General features: G+C 45.2%; 1 protein-coding gene across 6 annotated transcripts in view; it reads right to left on the bottom strand.

Annotated features, from left to right (window-relative positions):
• OSBPL3 (oxysterol binding protein like 3) overlaps window positions 1-16,070 on the bottom strand; it is a 162,123-nt gene that overhangs the window by 75,255 nt on the left and 70,798 nt on the right. For 5 of the 6 annotated variants that reach the window (XM_074367333.1, XM_074367332.1, XM_045505663.2 and 2 more), the window contains one exon: window positions 1,335-1,574. The exons of the other annotated variant lie outside the window; for it this stretch is intronic. In XM_074367333.1, coding sequence (XP_074223434.1) covers window positions 1,335-1,430 — 96 coding nt within the window. In that variant the 5' untranslated portion in view covers window positions 1,431-1,574. The remainder of the gene's footprint in view (window positions 1-1,334; window positions 1,575-16,070) is intronic. 6 annotated transcript variants of the gene reach the window in all.

Below are 16,070 nucleotides of genomic sequence, written 5' to 3'. Positions count from 1 at the left end.
ATAAAACTTGAAGTTTTCAATGTTGAACTCGTACTTTCCAGTGAAGTGACTGGAAACACAGTGTCATCACTATACTTAGCATCCGAGATAACCCTGGAACTACCAGGGAACCATGATACATTAGCCAAGTGGTAATTTTGGTCATTTTTTTAATCCCAGAAGGAAGTGATGACAGTGATGAGAAAACTATTCTTCCCAGCCCCTCCGGGGACATCTTGGAGGGCTCCCCAAACATCCCTACAGCAAAACCTAATGTATCTCGAATTAGAGAGACTAATGCCATGAAGCAGCATTGTGCAGTGGCAGGCACCCTGTCCCAGGCAACGTGGAAACGGACAGACCCGTGACATGTGTCATAAATGTGTGGACGAGCCTGAGGTGGGAGGTTGCTTGGTTGTTGCTGCCAAATCTGGAGCCAAGGACTTGGGGCCAATTTAGGCCAGCACGTCCCATGCAGGAAAGGCAACGCCAACACAGCCAGCGGACACTGAAAAGGCTCAGAGACCACTTCGGTTGGTTGTAAACCCACGGCTTTTGACAGTCCACTCCCTCTCTCCTTAACTGAAGGTGGAAGAATTATAATGATTAATGTGCATTTCCTGCCATGGACCTAAACCTGGCAAATTCTGCCACCGGAGATTTTTTTAGAAAGGAAACCAAGGAACAACATACATTCAGGAGTTTATTATTCAGTCCTTTGTTTCACTTCTTCCTTCTTCCTACTTAACTCCTTTTGACCACTTCTCTGTTGACTTGCTTCCCCGTCCACTAGAGAATTAAAGCGGGTGAGACTCCAAGCTATCACGGGACAAGCGGTGGTTGGAAGCTGCCATAAAAGGTTTGGTAAAGGGAAGGAAGGGGAGGGCGGGAGGATATTAAAACCACTGGAGAAGTGGTTGTTCGCTTTTTTGTTTTGATGAGTAGGGTGGAAAGAAAGTGTGCGCTCTGGAGTCAAACAGACTGAGCTTTGGTTTCTTGTGGTGCCACTGACTAGCTGCGTGTCCCTGGGCAAACAGCTCAGTTGGTCTGACTCAGCTTCCTCGTGGAGAAAACAGAGATATTAATATCTATGTTGCAGGACAGTTGTAAGGATTGAAGAAAATAATTTTAAAATAGAGCAAAGAGCAAAATATAACTCTTCCCATCCACTAGACTCTTAAAAGCTGCATTACGAAAATTATGTAAAATTTACTCTTCTCAAATAATGAAGATACGACTATAAGGAAATGCTCTGAAACTGAGAAGCAGGCATTCCCAAATAGACGTACACAATTTAATCGGTAAATGTCTTGATTTAAATTTGCATTTTACAATGCGCACTAGTTAACCTTTACCTGTCGGCTTCCCTGCTTGGAAGAGCCGCTACTCGTGCTCCTTGAAGGTGAGACCAATTTTTGGGACACCCCAAGGCTCTTCTCGTCACTCATCATGAGCTGTGGGTCCCTGGGCCTCGATGTAGTCAAAATGCCATCAGAAGAGAGCAGAGCAGAGAGTATGGAAGTCTCACACAGGCAGGTGGCTCAGCTTTTATTCAATCCGTTTTAAAAGCATTTTGGATGACTCAGAGGAAAGCCCTAAAACCAAAAGAAAAGAATTAGCGAGAAGGTTCAAGGCACAAGGCATCACCTGTAATTAGCCACTGATCGTCCGCAGATGGTTTATCTACACGACAGATCACAGAGCCACGGTGACTAGCCACATCGGGGGCCATGCAGGAAAAGCCGCTTATGCCCGTCTCCTACTGGAAATTGCATTCAGGTGGTTTTTCTCGTAGCTTTGCCACATGACAGGCTTAAGAACACTAGTAAGAAAATTTCAGTCCAGACACATACAAAATCTGTCCTATAAAAATTATCCCAAATCACAATGAGATACCACTTCATACCCATCATGATAGATACAATAAAAAAAAAAAAACTGGGAAATAACAAGTGTTGGAAGAAACTGGAACCCTTGGGCATTGCTGCTAGGAATCTAAAACGGTCCAGCCATGGTTGAAAATAGTTTGGCAGTTTCTGAAAAGTTAAACATAGAATTATCATATGATTCAGCAATTCCACTCCTAGCTATATACCCAAAGGAATTGAAAACAGGTATTCTAACAAAAACTTGCACAAGCGTATTCACAGCTATGCATTTTATTCACGATAGCCAAATGTAGAAACCACCCAATGCCCATCAACTGACGAATGGGTATACTGCATGTGGCATATGCTATGGTCTGGGCCTAAGTGCCCCACTTCCCAAATTCGTATTTTCAAATTCCAATGCCCAATTCGTGATGGTCTTTGGAGGTGGGGCCTTTGGGAGTTGTTAGGTCCTGGGGGCAGAGCCCTCATGAATGGAATTAGTGCCTTTACGAATGAGACCCCAGAGCTCCCAGGCCCTTCTGCCATGTGAGGACACAGTGACAAGCCTCCCGACCAGAGGAGGGCCCTCCGACCATGCCGGCATCCGGATCTTGGACTTCCAGCCTCCAGCACTGTGAGAAATAAATTTCTGTTGCTTATAAGCTACCCAGTCTGTGGTAGATTGTTCCAGCAGCCCAAACAGACTAAAACAGCATATCCATACAATGGACTACTACTCAGGAATTAAAAGGAATGAAATACGGACACATAATGTAACATAAACGAACCTTGAAAACATCGTGCTAAATGGAAGAAGCCAGACACAAAAGACAACATATTATAGGTTTCTACATATATGCAGTATCCCAAGTGGGCAAGTCCGTAGAGACAGAAGGCCCATTAGTGGTTGCCAAGGACTACGGGATTGGGGAATGCAGTGTAGCTATGGGGCTTCCTTTAATGGTGATTAAAACGTTCCGGGACTAAAGAATGGTGATAGCTGCAGAACACTGTGAATGTACCAAATGTCACTGAGCTGTATACTGGAAGATGGTTAAAAAGTGAATTTTATGTTACGTGTATTTTACTACAATTAAAAAACAATCCCTTTCAGGTTTTTTGTTTGTTTGTGGGGATAGGAGTGGCAAGTTTTGTTCTACCAAACATTTTTGGAGACATCTAAAAAAACTTGTGATATGGTATGACAAAAACCACGGGGGAAAGCAGAAATTCCCAAATCATCAATGAGCATAATTAAAAGAATAATCATTTGTTAAGTCCATACTACTTACTGCCAAGCACTATAGTGTGGGTTTCCTCACACCCATTGTCTCATTCAATCAAAGTCTCATGGGATGGTATTATCTTTAGTTTACAGAGGAAAAGCCAAGTCTCTGAGAAGTTACGTTACTTGGCCAATCATGCAGCTGGCAAGAGGCTGGCCCAGGCTAGACCCCAGGCCTTTAACTTTGGTGTTGGAAATTAGCATGTCTTGATGGCCAGGTCTGGTGACAACAGCTACTGCCCCATCTCTGGGACCTAAGAGAACTGAGAAGCTGGAGTAGGAAAACTTAGGAGGGAGCACATCATAAGTCATGAAGAGGCAATACCCCATCCTTTCCACGGGTGTCGATCTCCAAGATGATGAATTCTCTCTAGTGGGGATGGGGATCCACCAGGACAGAGACAGACCCCTTTACGAAACCAAGTCCCCTAAAAGTGAGTGTCTCTGCTGAGTTTATGACTAACCTCTCTATCCAAAACTCTGTTCACTTCCTTGCTCCACAGCTGTCCCTCCTCAGGACTGAGGAGTATCAAAGAAAAGGGGGGATTGTAACCAAGCAGGACCCTGTGGGACCTTCCCAGGACAGACACCCCCGCCCATGTCCTCCGCCTGTCTCTTGTTTATAGAAAAGTTTTAGTCTCCCAGGCCTCTCCTGAGTCACAAAAGACTGGCTCAAGGTAAATGATTAGGAAATGTGAACATGTAGAAACAAAGAATAACTGTTGGGCCAGGAAACTAGTAACAATTCAGACTATAAACCAGCAGAATCACTGAACTCTCAGTTCCCTGAAAGATACAGAAAAAAGTCTGACACACACTCTTAAGTTGTTTTTGCAGGAAGCAGACCCCCACTAGGTGAACACTGCTGACCACAAGCACAGGGGCCCCAAACCGGTTGAAACCAGAAGATTAGTGATGCTCAAAACTTCACGTTGATGCCGACCAATCTGAGGATTGTGCTTGAGCTGATCACACACCCCATGTCCCCCTTCCTCACGTTGCTGTTAAAACCTCTGCCTCCCAACCGGCCTCTTGGAGACAGTCTTAGGACACTAGCCCACCATCTTCCCAGGCTGCTGGGCTCCTGAATAAAGCAACTTTTCCTTTTCTGCCAACACTTGTCCCTGGAGTACTGGCCTTCTGAGCGGCGAGCAGCTGAACTTGGGTTCTGCAACAGCCCCATCCAGTTACATTTAACAGCTGGTTGGCTGGGCTGCCGTTTGCCACCCCTACAGCTCTTCAGGGGTGGACCACTGCCTGCACCCACAGCCTTGAGTTCAGGGTGACTGACATGTCTGGGTTTTGGCTTCAGACTTCTATTTGACAAACTAAATTCAAATAAATTCTACAACTTTCCCAAGCAGGTTAACAACAATAAAAATCTTTTAGAAATCTAATCCATTTGTTCACATAGTCAAATTTAAGAAGACAGATGTGTGTGTGTGTATATATATATATATATATATCCAGGAACCAGCTAGTTAAATATTATATCAAACTTGTGGTTAATTATTAAGTACTCAATTAAATCTCCTATGACTCTAACATAAACTAAAACCAAGGCGATGAAGAGAAATATCACAATCTCAGAAAACAACACTAAGGTACCTGTAGCCGTGGAACTCAATTTCCATGTTGCTTTCATAGAACACCTTTCCCCCCCCACTACTCCACCAACATCTCTGTATTCAGTATGTATTGAATCCAATAACAAATAAGACTAAAAGCAAATCAACACCGGTCTCTTCGTAAAGTTAGCCTTACTAATAGGGCATGACTAGCTGTCCCTGAAGGTAAAAGTAAATGCAGTCTAGTTAAAACTGGCAAGAGAGGCTGTTAAGATATACTAATAGTTTGTTTAATAGCAGTGTTGGCTGCTGCTGTTTAAGAAAGAGGGAAAAAAGGAAAACCTGATGGGAACCCCGCATGATGAAATGTCTGTGGGGGCAGCCACTGCTATGACAACCGGGTCCACAGAGGGTGAGAAGTAACAACAGAGGGCTTCTGTTGATGTGTGTGAGTTTTGCCTTTTGTTTTCAAGGCTGAGATGCTGACAACGAGAACACGGGACGAGCAGCAGTGAGTGACGTGCAGAGGGCAGAGAAAAGAGCACCCAGGTAATAAAGTAAGAGTCACAAGAATTCTGAAACTGTGCCAAATCAGAAACACCATAATCCTGTCCTAGAGACAAGCCCTGCCAAATGCTACTTCACAGGCGGTGGCTACAAGGCTAAATCCTATCCTTATTTAAACTGGTACTTACACTTAAGGCCTCTGAAGGTGTCGCCTACTGTGGCCCCCACCCCTGCCTCTTTTTCTTCTTCTGAGGAAAGAAAGGGTGGGAAACCACAGCGCCTCCCACATCCATCCCCAGCTGAGTCTGAGATTCTGCCTAGGGAAATAGATCTGTTTCATCCCCTAGAACCTTCCTGCCTGGCCTCATCAGAAATTCAGTTAAAATTACCAAGGGCACCTTAAAGGGCAAATGAAGTCAAATTCTGGGAAGAGGATATGCTTAAAACAGGGCAGAATATGGAATGAAGGCAGCAGTGGCTCAACACTAAGGTACCCCAGGGGTACAGTGGTCACAGGGAATGAGGCAGCGATCGTGTCCAACCGAGGGGACCCAGTGTCCAACAGAGGAAAGATCCCGGAGGTGTCCTGGGACAGAGGGCCTTGCCAAAGGGGAGTCACGTGGAAGTCTGGTGTCATCTACTCCAACCAGCTGACTAAGTAAAGGGCGGAGAAGGCTCTTCATGGAGACAGACATCATCCAGGGGCCAGGCCGCGGGTCCAGGGGTGTAGGAGGTGGTGAGGCGGGTCCACATGAAAGAGTCTTGGTGCTTTCGTCCCTCCCAGTGACCCTTCCATGGACAACCTCTAACTCAAAGCAATTACTGGTTTGAACAAAATATAACAGCTTCCCTGCTCATAGACTGTGAACAATCTAAGGACAATAATTTATTTCCCCCCTTATTTTTCACTGAGGCAGAACTTACATATAGTAAAGTGAACAAACAAATCTTAAGTGCACAGACAGCTCTATGAAATTTGACATTTGCAAATACTTACATAACTACTACCTAGATCAAGAAATAGAGCATCTGCAGCCTCTCCAGAAGGTTCCTCTGCCTCCTAGCCATTGATCTGCCTGGGGGGGGGAGCCAGTCCTCCTGCTCCTGCAAGCACCTGTCAGTGTGCCCCAGGGACGAGAGCTGGGACCTCCCCAAGTGTACAGGAACAGGACGTATGAGTGCTCCTGTGCCGTCTGCTTAATACAAGTGTTTGATGTGTGAAAGAACTCACTCTGGGACCTGCCGGCATTTCAACAGACCACCTGGCAGCCAAATCCAACAGGTATAACAAGCCAATGCATTTAGGTCAATTCAAACGTGCCCTTCTTGTGTCTCTGAGATGAGCTGGGTCCTCTCTCACCAACGCCACCCACCAGGAGAAGCTGCTGGGTCAGGCCCAGGTGAAAATGATGCTCTGGTTAAAAGTCCAATGGGTATAAGATGCGCAAACATAAGCCATTCTGAGACTCAATTAGACAAGAGAGAACTCCAATTTCTACCAAGAATGAAAGGCCAAGGCACTGCCAAGCATTTTGGCAACAAAGGCTGATTTAAAGACTTATTTTAGAAATTCTCACTAAGTAAAGAATACACAGTTTGGGAAAAGATGCAAAGAAGACACACAAGGTGTATGTGCCTTGGAAGGAGCCAGACCTAGGTTTGAATCGGTGCTCCCTTATTACAGACTCTGTGTATCTTGACCAAAATATTAACCTCTCTGATCTTCAGGGGTTTCTTTATGTAGGAAATGGAGGGATTGTGAGGATTAAATTGGAAAATGAGGGTAAAGGGCCTGCCTTGAATAGAACAGACACCCGACAGTCGCTGGTTCCATTTTCTCCTCTCCTGGCTTCCTGAAAGTGGCATCTGCACCAAGATAACATCCTACACTCCTCTTGCAACCAAAACCAAATAAGGACTCTACTGAATTTTGAAACATTTTTGTCTTCCAACATATTAACCTTTCCCAAAATCCATAACACAAGCGTGAACAGATTTTTTCACTGTCAAAGCAGCATGCTTACTTTGGAACAAGCCATGAGTGCGGAAAGATTAAACTGCATTATTCATCACCACTGGCTGTCCCAAAAAGCAACTTATTATTAACTGGCAGGTTTGAAACAGCGGCGTATAACACAGCTACTTATTAATCTGTTAGGCCTGGGGGGTCTGCACGCACACAGTTGGTCATGTTTTGCTTGAAAAAACAGGTTTTGCTCCCAGCCTTGGAAACAACTCACATGAAGAGCAGATGGCAAACAGTTCCAGCTAATTTAAAATTTCCCAGTCAAATATGCCAACTAAAGAAGGTCCCTTGCCACTCAGTTCAAGGACTGAGTCATTAGCTACCACAGTCATTGAGTCACGGACCTTCAACAAACCCTGAAAGGACTTCGGGGCGGAACCAGGAGTGAGGCAATCTGTGCTCTGGGAAAACTGGCAGAGTGGGCCTTCAGATAGATATTTTCAGGAGAAATTTTATGAACTCAATTTCTTGCCTCTTCCCATCCTCAGAAAAGCACTAAAACCATTAACTGAGACCTGTGTTCCTCGTGACGAGCAGCAACCTTCTACCAAGATGTGTGCTTGACCGCACGTACCCCTTTCTCCAAAATCACAAACGTACTGACCGCTCCCCCAGCTTCTTCGGAGCAGCTCCTCTGAGCTTATGAGAGGCGGTCTCCCAGGCTATGGTCCTCAGTTAAGTCCTCAAATAAAACTGAAACTCACAGCTTTCATGTTTGCACGTTTTTATTTCAGACGACAAACAGACAGATACTAAATTAACACCAAAAAAATGTATAAGGGAATATCCATTTCTGGTCTTCTGGTCTTTGGTAAAAGAAAATTATTCAAATCCTGGATATGCATCTTTTTGGAAATGATGCCCCCTGAGATACCTGATTCCCGAAAAGTTATGTGATCAAAAGTAAGGCTTTGGTTATTTGGCTGTAAGCTCCAAGATGATCAGAGGTTTCTGGAAGCAGGTTCTAACCACATTGCCCTCAAACAGCTCATCCTGATCCTCTGTGTGAAATGAAATGCTGGCCAATCTGCCTTTACTATCTGACGGCTGGCCTGATCCAGGGACGAGGATATCTGACTGTTCCCTGGTGGGGGCAGGAGGTGGTGAGTACTGAGGCTCAGAGGCAAAGGAGTCCCCATCTCCACTCCCCTAAGGGCAAACAACCCCTCTGCAAACCATTTTTTTGCTGTATTCTCTCCCTTCTGGGAAGACAGGGGTCAAGAGACCCCCAAGATTCAAATGCTTCCTTTCTCACGTTAAAACAATATCCACTTCCACCCCTTCACTATGCACTCAAACGGTATCATACGCCCTCTGCCACCCACTTCTTCAGAGAGGAACAGTTATTGCTCAGAGCCCAATCCAGCAACAGAAATACACAGGAACACAGATTTGAAGTGTGGTGGCTTCCATGAGACAAAAAGCTTGACAGTGACACCAGGTTGTAAGTCTCCACTCAAACCATTTATTTGCCACCACTGAGTAAACAGAATGAAAAGCACAAAAATCCCAATCACTGCACAGAATCATGAGAGCTAAGCGTGAACTCTAGCCCAACTTCTCATCCAAAGCAAGAATCCCTTCGGAAACATTGCTAGACCATCCCTGCTTGACCACTTCCCATGACAGAAACAGAACCCCCGCGTCATTTTTTGTTAAAGATGGCTTTTCATTTAGAGTTGAACTTTGTCTCACTAGGACACACTGTGCCTAGATCTGCCCTCTGTCACGACGGAGAACGAGATTAACTATTTCTCTCACCATCACTGGCACTGGGACTACCACCACTCCCGCCTCCCACCCAGCAAATCTTCTCTTCTCCAGACCAGCCATATTTTTATCAGCCATTTCTTATGTGATTCTCATGAGCACAGACATCAAACTCAGATCACACTTCAATTCGTCCGAGCTTCCCTGAAAGTGGTGGCCAGATCACCAGGTGTGGACCAGTGAGAGCAGGAGCGAAGGAAGCAGTCTCCTCCCTTGCCCCCCACACACAGCAACTGTCAGTCCTGCCTGAGTCTGGGGACACCCACCCCTCTTTGGGCACTCACTGCTCACAGCTCTCTAGGACTCTGATGCGGCAGGAACTGTGCAGAAGTTGGGATTCCTTCTTTCTGAGAAGGACTCCTTTACTTCTTTTAGCTGAAATTCAGGACTTAATGGTTCTTCATTAAGTTACCTCATATTACTTTTGACCCATGATTCCAGTCTGTCAATATATTTCTGAGGACTGTCATTTGATGTACCCAGCTGACCTTCCCTTTGCTGCGGCACTCAGATTGCACGGGCGTGTGAATTCTGTCCTCACCGCGAAAATCCCACTGGGAAAAGCGTCAAGAGCACTGAGGTCTTCTCCATAGCTTGATGCTAATTTGTGCATTAATTAGCATTTCTGGGACCAAATTTGCCAACCCACCCTAGGATATTGGGACATTTTGCAGATCTTATTTCTCCTAGTGGACACCTGAGGACCTGGGGAGGGTCATCCCCAGCTCAGGCACCTATCTCAGGAGGGCTGGGAGGAAGACTAGGTGAGGTCTCCAGCCATGGGAACCACCCAGGATGAACAGTGTTTGGTGAGAATATGGTGGCTGGTGAGGGGGACACAGCCTGATGAAGTCAAGTCAGCAGCAAAAGCCACTATCACGAGGAACATTTGTGCTCAGGGGTGCGGGGGTAAGGGCCAAAGGTGGAGCCCATGTGTTTGGGGTTGGAAGGTAACGAGGTTTACGTATTTTTAATGGAGAGGCTGGGGATGGAACCCAGGACCTTGTGCATGCCAAGCACACGCTCTATCACTGAGCTCTACCCTCCCTGATCCCAGTAGATTTCAATGTAGACCCAGGGTTGAGAATCATGGATCTTGAGTTGTCAGAAGTTTCCTTTCTCTTTCTAATAATCTTGACAGCATCTGCCTATTTTTAGGCTTCTGATATCAACTCAATCTCTTTCATCCAGCACAGTTTACTCTGAGAGCTGCAGTGCAGACTAGTGTGTTCTGGGCTGAACTGGCCCCCAAAACCTGTTTTACAGAGATAGTTACAGGGTCCCTACCCCTTCACCTGTTTGGGTTTCAATTCCCTCCCCTGTGTGTATTCAGTTCTTTTCACTTAGTACTTCTCTTTTAGTTTAAAAAAAAAAAAAAGGTGGGGGAGACAAGTGAAATTGGAACAGTTCTTTTGACTTGATGTTTTGAGAAGAGAAACACATCCAGAAGCTTTTCTTTTATTTACTCATCTGGCTCTGGATACACATTTGTAAAACTGTTTTATAGCTTTAACCACTTTTTTGCAAGCCTCAGTTCACCCCTGACATTAGTTCTGCAGACTTTCTTCTAGCATGTTTGTCTAACACTTACTATGCTTTACTAGTTCCTCTAAACTTCACAGTGTGGCTAACTGACTCCTCTGTCCTCTCCCAGATACGCAGGCATTTACTGGTGCTTTTCCCTCCATCCACTTCTTCTTGTGAGCCTTAGCTCTGGGTCATCTCATCCGTGCCTGTGACTTTTAGTCCGGCAGCTGTCTCCGCACTCTGCTGTCTTCACTCCCCGGTCCACAGCCCGGTGGGTGGCTCCTGGACTGATCACTGGGACAGGAAGCCTACTGCTTACTTCGAGAGCAACCTCATCACTCGTTCATGCTGATACCTGTGCTGACATCCCTGACTCTGATGAAGACACCTCTCCCTCTCCTGGTCCATCCAACACCCTCTCCCAGATTCCCCAAACCTGCAGACTCTGCCCTGACAGTCACCTCCTCACCCCAAAACGTGTTGTCCGTTCTTCCATGCCCACAACCACTGATCCATTAGACCCCCATTGTTGGCAGGGTGGGGTCGCCAGGTTTTCTCCCTCATCACTTCAATCTACCTTGCATTCCCTGGCCCAGTTCATCTTTCCAAAAAGACTCTAGTGTCTCTCCTCTACTCCAGATGCCCACTGATCAGGGAACTAGGTTAAAAATCCTAAGCCTGTCACAATACAGTTAAATTTAACTGGCTCTGGGCTCTGACTCTGCCTACTACTAACTGTGTGTTACTAAACTTCTGAGGTGTTTCCTCATCTGAAAAAAGGAACAAATAATAGTATTAAGCTTTCGTGAAGACTGACTGAAAGAATACCTGTCCAGCACTCAGCACAGTACTCGGCAGACATCACTCAGTTCTGCTTTAGCTGTTATTACTCAAACGTCATCTCCACAAACTCACACACGCGCACCTTACATCGTACACTCCCCTGCAGGTACGCCACGCGGCCTCGGTCCTTGCTCCTCCTCGTCTGTGAGGCACTTTCTAACCTGCTTTCCCTCCCGCACCTGGGGGAGTTCCCTCCACACTCCAAGCGTCATTTTCTCCTTGAAACCTTTTCTGAAACCACCCTCCCCCCGGTTTTGTTTCCCTTTTTGAAACCCCCGCTCTACTTTTGTGCCCGCAAAGTATGTCAGAAGTTTCCTGCATTCTGAGGTGACTCTGTATCCTGACCACTAGACATCAGGTCGACATCACAGTCAGCAACTGCATTTCAGTCCCCTTTACATTCTGTGGGAAAGCAACTTGCAAAGACTAGCAGCAGTGACTGTTGAGTCAGACTGAACATCCTTCATTAACCCGAGTTAACAGGGAGAAAGTCCTCTGCGAAACACACCGATCCATTTCCATGGAAGCCGTCTTCCTTCCCTCTCCACTGGAGTCATTTGGGATTAAAGGTGTGCTTCAGAACACTTTAGCTTTCCCCTCCTTTTGAAGTTTCCTTACCATTTTCTTTGGTCACGAGAGAGATCATTTCTTTCCTTCCTCCGAACTATCTGAAATGTTTCTCACGTACATAGCTATGCCCAAAACATGCTTCTTTAGGGATTTCGTCTCCTGGTTCCTGTCACTTTATATCACTGGCAAATGCCTTTTGTTGGGTCAGAAAGAAATCCAGAGATATCATTCCTTGCGTTATTTTCTCAGTCTTCTTAAAAATTAAATGATCAGCCAAACAAGCCGAGAGTTTATAAGATGTTAGCAGAATAAAACTGCCCGTGGGTTTTATCAGCACATTTGGCATCCGTCCTAAAGTTAAAGTCTCTGGGGAGAAAGAATCACCGATAACCCCCACCTGGCAACCCACAGCATTGATCCTACAACAGCCAACGCTCTGTGGTTTCTCTCCTTCCACCCTCCCTCCCCTAGAAATAACCTGTAGGCCTGGATTCCCATGGGTCTGCTTCCTTATAGCAAAGTATTCCCTTCTAGAATCATATTTTAGTCATGAGAACCACCCTAACCTTCTTGGTGAGGCAAATCAGAGAATCAAACTTATGCCCGACTTTTAATGTTTACTTTGCTTAGTCCTCACAGGCTGCATGATGGCAAACAGCTACGACATAACCACTCTGCTTCCCAGGTGTTTGATGAATTATTAAGTTCTCTCCTCCTCTGCTACTGGCCTTATCTTCACGATGCCTACTGTTCTCTAGACAATCAAGTTTTAATAGCTTTTCCTTCCCATCAAATTTCAGTTGAACTCTCTTGATCAGGTTAGCGAGTCTCTTGCCAAACACATTTGTCCCTAGAGATGCCAAGAGCCTTCCCCGCAAACCAAACCCCTTTGTCACACTACCTGTGTGACAGTCATTTGTACACTTTCTGTATCCTCTTCCAACTCACGGTCCACCTTCCCTTGCAAGACAGAAACACCACACGTCCTCCTTGAGACTTCACTTCCCTACCATGACTTCATAGCACCAGGGATACACTTGTGATTTCTTCTGACAGTTGAGTGTATTTTTGTCCAATCCAATGAACAGGGGTGATGGTTAGCAGATCTGATATTTTGGCAGGTTATCCTGCATGCGTTGGCCTGTTGCTCACCAATACCCATCTTCCTTCCTTTAACGACAGAACCCTCAAGTTGTAGTTGGGCACAGGGTCATCTAGTTGGAGGCTACCCATTTCCAGCCTTCCTTGCAGCTTGGTGGGTCTGATGAGATGTGAACAGCAGCTGTGCTAGGAAGAGATGGGTAGCAGGTTGCGTCTGTCACCCAGGTGGTCCCAAGAGCAGCTCTAGAGCAGGAGGACCGAGGGTTCTGGTTGGAGAGGGATGAGTCCACAGCTCGTGCACCACTCCCCACTCCTGAATGGTAACATCAGACACGGGCGGAGCTTCCCCCTCCTGCTGCAGTTCAGCCACCCGGACTTGCCCTTCCACATCTCAAGAAGAATAAAGGCTGATGGGAAAACGCAGGCTAACAAAGGAAGCTAGAGTGAAAGACAAGAAGCTAAACAAGAGCAGCCACGCCGATGAAAATTCAACTCAATAAATATTTACAAAGCGGCCACAGCTGTGCTAACCCTAAACCATGGAAACGAAGGGACAGAAGCTTAACCCAAGAAGGGAGCTGCTCTGATCAAGGAGATAAGACATGCATAGACGAAACGAGTCAGAACATGATTCAGGGTGGGCTATCTAGTGGGTGCTGTGGACACTTACAGAGAAGGCTTCAGTGGGGCTGAGGTTGTGAGCAAAGCCTGAACGAGGTAGCCTAAGGGGAGCCTGAAAGATGCAGATATGATCAGACCTGACTAGGTAGAGAGGAATGTAGAGGGCGGGGAGGACCTCGAATGCGGTATTTCTCAAGCCTGGTTGCATGACATGACCGCCCGGGGAGCTCCTACAAAATACCAGTCTGGCCTCGCTCCATACCCATTCATCCAGATGCTCATCATCAAGATGCTCGGGGATGAGGCTCCAGGAAGCTCCCCAGGCGACTGTGATGAGATGTGAGGGTTGGGAGCCACTGCCCTAAATGTTGCATCCAGAAATGAAAGAAAGATGTACTCCACAGCACCACCGTCTTTTTTCTTAGCATTTAATTTCATTTTGGTATCGAACGCCAGACCTACATCTACCGCCTCTAACTTATGCCAAATTAAAATGCAGAGCAGGATGTGACTGAGCAGTTTAAAGGGTAAGAAGAGAGCGCACCACCCAAGAACTTAAAATAACATCTTGTGGTTTGAATTTTCTCAGTGGGTGCTGCTCTCTTCCCTTAACTGACAACTGCTGGTGGAAGTGGGGGAGAGTTTTAACAATTGGCAACCACAGACTGCATTTCATCACTTATCTAAAAAGACTATCAACTGAGTCACTGTAAAATGTGAATGTGAATTTTTAAAACTTCTCTGTCTCTGATAAAAATCTACTCAAGTCTTCTCAGCAGGGTAAACATTAAGCTAACGATGAATGATGCTCCCTCAGCGTGAACTGAACACTCTCAAATAACAAGAAATGAAATACCTAGCGGTTAACGTATCAGTTGTACACACTCCAAGCTTGTTTGTCCACCAAACTAAAAATAACTCCAGGACAGAGAATCTGAGCTTAGAACAAATTCTGTGAAATAAATTTCCCAAATAAATTTCCCATATATAGTGTATACACAGACATACATATATATATATATATATATTTGGGGAGTATCCTTCCATAATTGCAGGGGCAATAATATACAGTCCCTTGGAAGGAGCTGAAAAGAAAGCAATGAGTTACTAATTCAGTGCCTGTAGGTGGGGAGAAAAAGGGATACAGGGAGTTTTTCTCACTCTTAAGGGAATGACTGCTGCAGGAAAATGAGCCTGACACTTTTAAACCAATACAAGCTAGAAAAAATTATACGCAGAAATAGAGCAAAAAAGCAGAGAAAATAGGTTTAAGAAACTGGGGTGGTTATTGGTAGACTAGAGCTAGAATGGCAAGAAAAAGGTAAAAGCACCTCTGTCACTAACGGTAACAATACAATAGTTATTTTTCCCTCCAGTAGAACATGCAGCTCAGAAGCAATCTGAAGACTGTGTCTAATGCTTCTTTTTTTCGTTTTTCAGTTCCCTACAACTGGCATAGAACCTGGCAAGTGGCAGGTTATTTGTTTATCAAATTGATGTTCAACACCAAAAAAAAAAAAAAAAACCCAGTTTAAAAAATGGGCAGAAGAGCTGGAGAGACATTTTTCCAAAGAAAACATGCAGATGGCCTACAGGCACATGAAAAGATGTTCAACACTATTAATCATCAGAGAAACGCAAATCACAACCACAATGAGGTATCACCTCACACCTGTCAGAATAGCTACCATCAAAAAGAGCACAAATAACAAATGTTGGCGAGGGTGTGGAGAAAAGGGAACCCTTGTGCAGTTGGTGGGAATGCAAATTGGGGTAGCCACTATGGAAAACAGAATGGAGGTTTCTCAAAAAACTAAAAATAGAAGTACCATATGACCCAGCAATCCCACTCCTGGGTATATATCAGAAAAAAATGAAAACACTAATTCAAAAAGATACATGTACCTCAATGTTCACAGCAGCATTATTTACAGTTACCAAGATATGGAAGCAAACTAAGTGTCCATCAACAGATGAATGGATAAAGAAGAGGTTGTATGCGCGCACGCACGCACGCACAGAGAGAGAGAGAGAGAGAGAGAGAGAGAGAGAGAGAGAGAGAGAGAGAGAGAGGAGGGGGGGAATACTATTTAGCCGTAAAAAAGAATGAAATCTTGCCATTTGCAACAACATGCGTGGACCTGGAGGGTATTATGCTAAGTGAAATAAGTCAGACACAGAAAGACAAATACTACATGGTCTCACTTATATACAGAATCTAAAAAATAAAACAAGCCAGTGAATGTAACAAAAAAGAAACAGACCAAAGATATAGAGAACAAACTAGCTGGTGGTTACCACTGGGGAGAGGGAAAAAGGGAGGGGCAAGATAGGGGTAGGGTATCGAGAAGTGTAAACTACTATGTATAAAATAAAAAAGCTATAAGGATATATTATATAAC

The sequence above is a fragment of the Camelus bactrianus genome, chromosome 7 (genome assembly GCF_048773025.1).
Source record: "Camelus bactrianus isolate YW-2024 breed Bactrian camel chromosome 7, ASM4877302v1, whole genome shotgun sequence".
Taxonomy (NCBI): Eukaryota; Metazoa; Chordata; class Mammalia; order Artiodactyla; family Camelidae; genus Camelus; species Camelus bactrianus.
The sequence above is the reverse complement of the archived record's forward strand: the minus strand, read 5'-3'. Positions and strand labels throughout refer to the sequence as shown.